This window comes from Scleropages formosus, chromosome 16 (genome assembly GCF_900964775.1).
Source record: "Scleropages formosus chromosome 16, fSclFor1.1, whole genome shotgun sequence".
NCBI classification, from domain to species: Eukaryota; Metazoa; Chordata; class Actinopteri; order Osteoglossiformes; family Osteoglossidae; genus Scleropages; species Scleropages formosus.
This window is the reverse complement of record NC_041821.1, coordinates 23,719,015-23,728,999: the sequence shown is the minus strand read 5'-3', so window position 1 is coordinate 23,728,999 and position 9,985 is coordinate 23,719,015. Positions and strand designations below refer to the sequence as shown.

Genomic DNA, 9,985 nt, shown 5'->3' with positions numbered 1-9,985 from the left:
GTGATTCAATCTACAACCGAGTAGCTAAGATTCGTGACCTGTAGCCAAGCTATGTAGACAAAACATTTTTATTTCTCCTGTCATACGTCTCTTTATGGTCTTTTATGTTAAAAACGTACATGCAAAACTAACATTAAGCAGCTGAGTATATTGATATACCCCTTCCTGAACATATTATTAGCAATTAAATAAAAATCCAGGTGAATAATGAACAAGACACACTTCTTTTGTAGTACCATAATTAAGAGACACACACACACACATTTTCTGAACCGCTTGTCCCATATGGGGTCACGGGGAACCGGAGCCTACCCGGCAACACAGGGCGTAAGGCCAGAGGGGGAGGGGACACAGACACGATCTATACAAAAAACAATTAGAAGACATTCCTTCCCATTAGGCCAGTAGGCATACTTATAGCTCTATAATAAGTTCTTTACTATGGTAGCCATTAGTCGACTGTCTCCTTTGTTTGTATGGTTTTCTTGCTTTATGCCTGTGTTAAAGCGCTCTGTGGCACTGTGTGAGAAGAGCGCTCTATAAAAATAAAAAAATAAATAAATTAATTAATTAATTATAATAAAACAGAGTAAATTAATACAAAAGTTACACGGAAAGACATTTTGTACGCCCTCAGAATAATAAATAAATACCTTTTTCGTACATAGTAGAGTGCATGTGGTGGCACATTTATGTCAGTATTGCCGTGTTGTATAAATAAATACTGAAGGTGTTACAGTCAGTGCACTCAGATCATCAATATTTTCTTGTTTCTTTTCTTAAACATTTGCTATATTTAAGAACACTAGACTTACACACATTTATTTACCATTATCAGCAGTATAAGAACTGCACTCTACTAATGATATTGTATCATTTTTGCCTTTGCATTCTTTAAATCTCGAGCTGCGGAGCACTGTCCTGACCAGCGTGCTGCATGGACAGGGTGGGTTGCAATATCAGAGAAGCAAAGGAAACATTTTATACAGAACTGATACTAATTGCATGTGATGTAAGAAACTTGATATCCCCAGATGCTTCACTGGCAGAGAGCCCAGGGGCAGGAGGAGCAGCCTACACAACTGGGGCCTTCACATGATCTGGCGAGGCATGCCATAGCCTGTCATGCCGGACTGAGATGCTCCGCGATTGCTGCCCATCTGCAGACCAATAAGACTTTGGCCCCGACGCAGCTGCTCTTCAGAAAACTCCCGTCTGTGTCCCTGGGCTTTCCTACAACCAAACAAGTATTAGAACACGTCATCACACCATTGAGAGCAGGTTGTCACATAAATCACATTGATCACGTTGCCATTTTCTCCACCTGTGGAACCAGTCGTGGTCACCGCGGTAATGCCCATCATCCTTGGTGACAGCTACACTTCCAAGAGCCATCAGAGTTCTCTGCACAGCAGCCATGTCCTTCCCTGGAACCATAAACAAATCAGTGCCAAGAGCATGGCATAGTAGTGAAAAGAAAACAAATTTGTCTGACAGTAATGTTAAAGAAACGCAGTGGTTTCCACTGGACCATGATATCTGACCTGTGGTCTGTATAATTACTGATCATGAGGGATGTGAAATAACCACAGGGATATATAATTTTCTTACATGTTTCATTGTATAGAAACAATCTTCTGAGAAATTTTATACAATGTGACTTCTATTATGACAGATAAATTCTATAAGTGCACCTTCCCATAAGTCCACGGTCTGGAAGATATCAGTGGTAATGACCCCATAGGCTTCTGCTGCTTTCAGGAACTGTGAGATCTTCTCCATCTGCTTGAAGGCCATCTGGGTCTCTGGGATTTTCTTGATGGGCTCTTTCCCTCGAGGGTAGAGGCTATTAATTAGCCGGCACAGTAGCTAGGGGAAAGCAGCACGATGGTGCAAAATTTATTGCATACAGAGTGCAAATGAGTAGTGTTACACACAGATAAATGTTACACGCAAGGCACTGTTACACACTGAGTCCACTGTACAGTGCAGTGATACACAAAACAATGTTACACCCAAACAAAGAGGATCAATTAAGAATATACATGAATATACATACATTAATTGAGTATCACGTGTTATGGACATTTCACAAAACATGTGTTTTGATGTGAGCTTTTAATAACGTACAAATTTTCATACCACTGGCAAAAACTAATAGTCAAACTTGGGTAAAAAATGTCAAAAGGGTACAATATGGTGAACAGGTTTAGATATTGAAACATCTTTATATATACACACAAATAGATATGTATATACAAGTGGTCTTTGACCTATAACATACTGTACATGAATTACAAAAAGCTAGACTTACAAAAGCCATACCATTAACTAATACTTTTTCTTACATTTATTTAATATAATTATTACTATAATGATGGCGATGCAGTGGCACAGCGGTGCAGCAGGCTTTGTTGGGTCCTGCTCTTTGGTAGGTCTGGGGTTTGAGTCCCACTTGGGGTGCCTTGTGAAAGAGTGGTGTCCCATCCTGGGTGTGTCCCCTCCCCCTCCAGCCTTGCACCCTGTGTTGTAGGGTTAGGCTCTGGTTCGCTGCCACCCGCTTGGGACAAGTGGCTTCAACCAGTGTGTGTGTGTAATTACTACACTGAGGGGACACGGTGGCACAGCAGGCTTGGCCGGGTCCTGCTCTCTGGTGGGTCTGGGGTTCGAGTCTTTCTTGGGGTGCCTTGCAATGGACTGGTGTCCTGTCCTGGGTGTGTCCCCTCCAGCCTTGTGCCCTGTGTTGCTGGGTTGGACTCCGGCTCACTGCAACCCTCTCGGGACATCCGGTTTCAGACAGTGTATGTGTGATTACTAGAATTAAATTTAATGGTTAATATGTTCATGTTAATATAATTTAATTACACAGGCATCCCATTATTTACAAAATCAATCTATTCCTGAAAACGGTGCAAATATTGAAACTTTAGATACTAAAGGCTTATTCCGTTATTATAAATGGGAAAAATAATAATGCATTCTCAGCCGATCTGAAAACCCCAAACCAATTTTCTCAAATATCACTAAAACACTGTAAAACACATCATATCAAACCATGATTTCAGTACAAAATAAAACACATATGTATTTACGTTTGTTTATTTACCAGAAACGTTTCTTCAAAGTGACATACATCTCAAAAAAAAAAAACAATACAAATGTGCATTACAGACTTGTTACCCTTGCTGTCTTCTGCTGAAATCTTCAGGGTAACTGATCAGTTCTTCACAGGATGAGAAATAAATGAAGCACTGTGCACTGTTGCTAAAATGCATATACATCACCAGAAAAACCCTAAGGTAAGCTTTTCCTGCTAATTGCTCTGCTGTCTCCACAATCAATAAATATCACACCCAATATGGCCAACAAACAGACACGCCAGTGGAATTTCATACACTACCCATAATTCCCACTCTCTTAAAGTCCAACAGATGGAGATATCTGGATGAATTACAGAACATTATTGCACTTCCACTTTACTTTCTTCAGTTTTTTTGGACACACTTCAGATAAATTCTTTTATTTTTTTGTTCCGTAATTTGAAAAATGGGTGGGTATGAAAAGCCAAGAACCATTGTAGCGAAATTTTGAAAAAAGACAATTCATAAATTGAGAGATGCCTGTTTTATTAAGTTTTAAGTTTCAAGTTTATTGTCATAGGTACAAGTACCGTGTACAAGTATCATGAAATTCTTCTTGAATGCTTCTCCACAGCCCCTCCTTGAACTGCCACCTTAACGTGGTGGAGGGGTTTGAGTGCCTGAATGATCTCAGGAGCTATGTTGCCGGGGGCTATATGCCCCTGGTAGGGTCTCCCATGGCAAACAGGTCCTGGATGACAGACAAGACAAAGTGCGGTTCAAAAGCCCCTTATGATGACTATTAAATCAAGGTTTTTGTTTACCCTGCCCGGTATGGGGCCACCGGGGCCCCACCCTGGAGCCAGGCCTGGGGGGGGCTCGCATGCGAGCGCCTGGTGGCCAGGTCTATGCCCACGGGGCCTGGCCGGGCTCAGCCCAAAGCCATGACGTGGAGCCACTCTTCAGTGGACTCACCACCTGCCGGAGAGGCCGTAAGGGGCCGGTGCGTTGTGATTTGGGCGGTGGTCGGGGCCGAGTGCCCGGCCGACCCAAACCTCAGGCGCCAACTCTGGTTTTTGGGACTTGGAATGTCACCTCACTGGCAGGGAAGGAGCCTGAGCTGGTGCAGGAGGTTGAGAGATACCGTCTAGATATAGTCGGGCTCACTTCAACTCACAGCTTGGGTTCTGGAACCACTCTTCTCGACCAAGGGTGGACTCTCCACTATTCTGGCGTTTCCCAGGGTAAGAGGCGGCGGGCGGGTGTGGGCTTGTTAATAGCCCCTCAGTTCAGCCGCCATGTGTTGGAGTCTACCCCAGTGAATGAGGGTCGTCTCCCTGCGCCTTCGGGTCGGGGAACGGTCTCTCACTGTTTGTTCTTATGCGCCTAATGGCAGTGCAGAGTACCCGGCCTTTTTAGAGTCCCTGGGGGGCGTGCTGGAAAGCGCTCCCACTAGGGACTCTGTCGTTCTACTGGGGGACTTCAACGCTCACGTGGGCAGCGACAGTGACATCTGGAGGGGCGTGATTGGGAGGAACGGCCTCCCTGATCTGAACCCGAGTGGTAAGTTGATATTGGATTTCTGTGCTAGTCACAGTTTGTCCATAACAAACACCATGTTCATGCATAAGGGTGTCCATCAGTGTACTTGGCACCAGGACACCCTAGGTCGGAGGTCAATGATCGACTTTGTAGTCGTTTCTTCTGATCTTCGGCCATATGTCTTGGACGCTCGGGTGAAGAGAGGGGTTGAGCTGTCAACTGATCACCACCTGGTGGTGAGTTGGATTCGATGGCGGGGGAAAAAGCTGGATAGACCTGGCAGGCCTAAACGCATAGTGAGGGTCTGTTGGGAACGTTTGGCAGAGGCCCCTGTCAGAGAGGTTTTCAACTCCCACCTCCAACAGAGCTTCAGCCAGGTCCCGAGGGAGACCGGGGTCATTAAGTCCGAATGGACTATGTTCCACACCTCTATTGTCAGGGCGGCGGTTCGGAGCTGCGGCCATAAGGTCTCCGGTGCCTGTCGTGGCGGCAATCCCCGAACACGGTGGTGGACACCGGAGGTAAGGGATGCCGTCAAGCTGAAGAAGGAGTTCTATCGGGCCTGTCTGGCTCATGGGACTCCTGAGGCAGCTGATGGGTACCGGCGGGCCAGAGGGATGCAGCTCTGGCAGTCGCCACGGCAAAAACTCGGGCCTGGGAGGAGTTCGGTGAGGCCATGAAGGAAGACTGCCAGTCGGCCTCAAACAGATTCTGGCAAACCGTCCGGTGGCTCGGAAGGGGGAAGCAGTGTTCCGCCAACACTGTTTACAGTGGAAGTGGTGCACTGCTGACCTCAACTGAGGATGTCGTCGGGCGGTGGAAGGAGTACTTTGAAGATCTCCTCAATCCCTCCAACACGCCTTCTGTAGAGGAAGCTGAGACTGGGGACTCGGAGGGGGGACTCGTCCATTACCCTGGTTGAAGTTGCTGAGGTAAAAAACTCCTCGGTGGCAAGGCTCCAGGGGTGGATGACATCCGCCATGAGTTTCTCAAGTCTCTGGATGTTGTGGGGCTGTCTTGGCTGACACGCCTCTGCAGCATTGCGTGGAGCTCGGGAACGGTGCCTCTGGACTGGCAGACCGGGGTGGTGGTCCCTCTTTTTAAGAAGGGGGACCGGAGAGTGTGTTCCAACTATAGGGGGATCACACTCCTTAGCCTCCCTGGGAAAGTCTATGCCGGGGTACTGGAGAGGAGAATCCGACCGATAGTCGAATCTCGGATTCAGGAGGAGCAATGCGGTTTTCGCCCTGGCCGTGGAACCCTGGACCAGCTCTATACCCTCACTAGGGTGTTGGAGGGTTCATGGGAGTTTGCCCAACCAGTCCATATGTGTTTTGTGGACTTGGAGAAGGCATTCGACCATGTCCCTTGTGGGATCCTGTGGGGGCTGCTTCGGGATTATGGGGTCCAGGGCTCGCTGCTAGGGGCTGTTCGTTCCCTGTATGACTGGAGTAGGAGCTTGGTTCGTATTGCCGGGCATGTCCCACTGGGAGGGGGCCTCGGGGCAGACCCAGGACACGTTGGAGAGACTATGTCTCTCAGTTGGCCTGGGAACGCCTTGGGGTTTCCCCAGAGGAACTGGAGGAGGTGTGTGGGGAGAGGGAAGTCTGGGGGACTCTGCTTGGACTGCTGCCCCCGCGACCCGGCCCCGGATAAACAGAGGAAGATGGATGGATGGATGGATGGTTGGATGGATGCTTCTCCACAGACTATGAAAAAAACTATAGAAATACTGCACAAAACAAAACAATAACAATGATAAGGACAATGAGTAATGCTAATAACAATAACAATAACTAACGGTAACAATAATAACAATCAATAACAGTAGTCAGCCAGAGAACTCAGAACATGAGAATGCTTGAAGTGACAATGTAATCTACTAATGTGCTTGGATCAAGATGGCGCCGGTGCGTGGCGACGTGTTGATTGCTGATTCTCGCATACTTGTTAGTTTAGTGTATATTGTTTTGTTTGTGTCGCTATTCTTCCAGTTTACTGTCTTATTACTTATGATCACGAAACACTTCTGCAAATATGTAAAACAGTGCAATTAGACGCAATTCGTAGCGTTAGAGAGCTGAACTCGCTACCTTCACTCTGCCGCAAACAACACGGCCGCGACCCACCTGGGACCACTCAGTCTTTATTAATAATAATAATAATAATAATAATAATAATAATATTATTGAGTCCTGAAATTTGGTTGTAACATCTAATAACGACCACTCCATCTGCTGGCTGGGTGGCGACACTGCTGCAAGGCACCATATTTCTTATTGTCTAAGTGTTAGTCAGTATTTACAGTAGATGTCTAAGAGCAATGCCATTCTTGTTTACAGAACATTTAGCTTGCAATTCCTATCCACCTGTTTTTTTATTTAAGATGGCAAGTAACAAAAAAGTGACTTTTCTGGTGATGCGGAAAAGAAAAATTGTAAGGCAACAGAATTAGAAATGAAATCAAAAATAATAGAGCACCATTAAAATATAACACTGTACCTATATTATATACATGTTTATTTATATTGCTTCATTCAAGTGACACTTTTCTCCAAAGCAACTTACAATGGTAAGCTACTTATAATTTTTTTTACCATTTACACAGTTGGGGAATTTTTTACTGGAGCAATTTTACTGTACCTTACCCAAGGGTACTACAGCTGGAGATGAGACTAAAACCTGCGATGTTTGGCTGTAAAGGCAGCAGCTGTAACCACAACAGTACCAGCTGCTGCAACACACACACATATACTGTCTGAAACCGCTTGTCCCAAGCAGGGTTGCAGTGAACCAGAGCCTAACCCGGCAACACAGGGCACAAGGCTGGAGGGGGAGGGGACACACCCAGGACGGGATGCCAGTCCGTCGCAAGGCACCCCAACCAGGATTTGAATCCCAGACCCACCAGGGACCGGGACCCAGCCAAACCTACCATGTTACCGCACCCCTCACTCACACAACAGTAATACAGTAAAAGAGGATTTGCAACTTACAATGCAGTCCACTTATGATGAGGTTGTCAGAACAAAACTCCATTGTAAGTTAAGGGCCATCTGTACATGAGAAATAACTTCTTCGGTATATCAGTGTTATAGATATTAAACTTTTCCCTTGCTGTATGCCATTCTTAACACAAGTTCATAGGTGTATGTATGCCACTCTTGTGTATTTATTATTACAACTAATTTCTAATTGCAAAGTAAAACACTAATTACAGGGCTAATTTACAGTGACTGCCTTGTTCTTAGATGGTGCAGGGGGTTAGAAAATGTTCCATGCCCCACATGAGCAAATTAGCATCATAAGCAGAAACATGAGAAACACACACACACTCTGACTGAAACTGCTTGACCCAATCGGGGTTGCGGCGAGCCGGAACCTAACCCAGCAACATAGGGCGCAAGGCTGAAGGATGGGGGGACACACCCAGGACAGTACACCAGTCCATCGCAAGGCAGCCCAAGTGGGACTTGAACCCCAGACCCAGCAGTGAGCGGGCAGAGGCCAAGCCTGCTACACCACTGTGCCCCCATACAAGAAACACATTAATGATGAATTGTTTTCTTACTCTTATTTTTCTACTGATCATATTGGTGATGGCTGCAAGCTAATAAATGTAAAGAGTATTTTAGGTAAAGTATTTTTTTTACAGATTTTAAAGAATTGTTTTCACAAAACCTAAAAGTTCAGAGGAACAGAAACTAGTCATGTATGAAGGAAGGCTTATTGAGTACTCCATGTCATTGAAGTAATTAAAGTATGTGAAACACTTACTGTTCCATCCATAAGCCATTCCTGGAAGTTTTGTTTTCCTGGCTGTGGCCGATCTATGTTTCCTCCACACTGCGCGACAATCCACTCAACCAACCGTGCCTCCAGATCAGGATCGTACTTCTGTTCAATCTTCTCCTGCACCTCCCGGCTCAACCCATAACTGGGACCTCGGTTCGCCATAGCTGTAAGAAGTCATGTGTTTATTTGAGGTGTGAAGATCTACTAAATGGAAGATGCACTGGTTGATGATTTGCATGAGAAAAATATGGGTTCAGTGCTCAGATACTCCTTTTTTGCCTCTACATTTACTCTTTACCTCCTTCTGTCCTGGATTCATTTTTTTTCCACTTGTTGGAGCACAAAAACAATCATTAAAAATATTTATAGCTAAAAAACACTATACAGTTTTTAGAGGAAATCCATTATTCTACTCCTTATTTGCAGGACACAGTCTGAATTACTCCTGTAAATACACAGGTATTTAAATGGATAATAAATATATAGAATAATTTTCAACTGAGCAAAAACTGCAAAAAAAAAAAAAATATCAAGTTGTAAAAATCAGCTTGTGAGTCTGTCAATAAAAATTTCTAAAGACTGATTAAAATACACTGTAGCACATAATGTATTGTGGTGTATTGATGGAGAACGTTATGGATATAAAACGTGAACCACAGTGTAGGTGGTGGTCACTATGGAGGTGGCACTGTCCACATCACTGTGTTTGCAATGACAGGCCAGCAGCTCGAGGTCTCCAGGGGGCCAATCGGATCAATCTGCTCCAGACTGGGCTGTGGCCCTCTGCTGAAGGCCGGAGGAAAAAAAAGTCCAGTCGGAGCTAAAAACGATCGTGCTGCTTACACAGTGAAACGTGGGAAGATCGCGCGAAAGACAGAAAAGCTCTTTTTTTTCTACCTGTATTTCTTCCCCATGGACGGTGTCCAAAAAATCAATAAACAGCAAGATGTTGCATAGATTATTATTATAATGACACATAAATATAAATGTTACCAGCTTTAGATTCATTAAGGATAAATTTTACGTAGCTCGCACTGACTATGCTGTCAAATATCAGCTATTCCAACGGGATAATAATATAATACGAGAATCGTACGTTCATTTCGCAGAAACGCATCTGAAGAAGAATGACACAAAAAACCGTCCGTTGCTCGACAGCACCTTTAATTAACACGCTCTTTGATTAATACACCAGTTCATATCGCATCAAGAGCACTGAACTCTGGATCTCGAGCGAAATCTGCAGCCACGCACTTACTGTCAACTGGAGCAGCGGTGAAGCGTCCTCCCGAAGCCGCGCGCCTGCCTGTCACTGGCGCCCAAGGCCGGGCGGGGCTGCTATAAAAGGGAGGGGCGTTCTGGGTGGGGCCACCCGAGCGCACGGGGAAGGGGCGTGGCCATGGCACAGCCCCCACACGACGGGGATGCGTTTCCTGCCCGTCTTGGACAGTTCCGGAGAAAAGATGCTGCTGTCAGTGCCGGTGGTGTCGCTGAACTGAGATGCATACAGACACCCCTGAACTTACGCAAATTGAGCGGTACTTTCTTACTGTATACAACGACTGCAA

The 9,985-nt window shown here is 45.4% G+C and overlaps 1 protein-coding gene across 1 annotated transcript; it reads right to left on the bottom strand.

The window, feature by feature from the left end:
* Window positions 1–602: 602 nt before the first annotated feature.
* Window positions 603–9,732, bottom strand: tagln3b (transgelin 3b). The gene is made up of 5 exons (XM_018750858.2): window positions 9,676–9,732; window positions 8,400–8,581; window positions 1,695–1,869; window positions 1,325–1,427; window positions 603–1,233 (listed from the first exon to the last, which is right to left on the bottom strand). The coding sequence occupies exons 2-5, from the start codon at window positions 8,577–8,579 to the stop codon at window positions 1,092–1,094; spliced, it is 600 nt and encodes a 199-aa protein (XP_018606374.1). The 5' UTR covers window positions 8,580–8,581; window positions 9,676–9,732; the 3' UTR covers window positions 603–1,091.
* Between the last annotated feature and the right edge of the window lie 253 nt (window positions 9,733–9,985).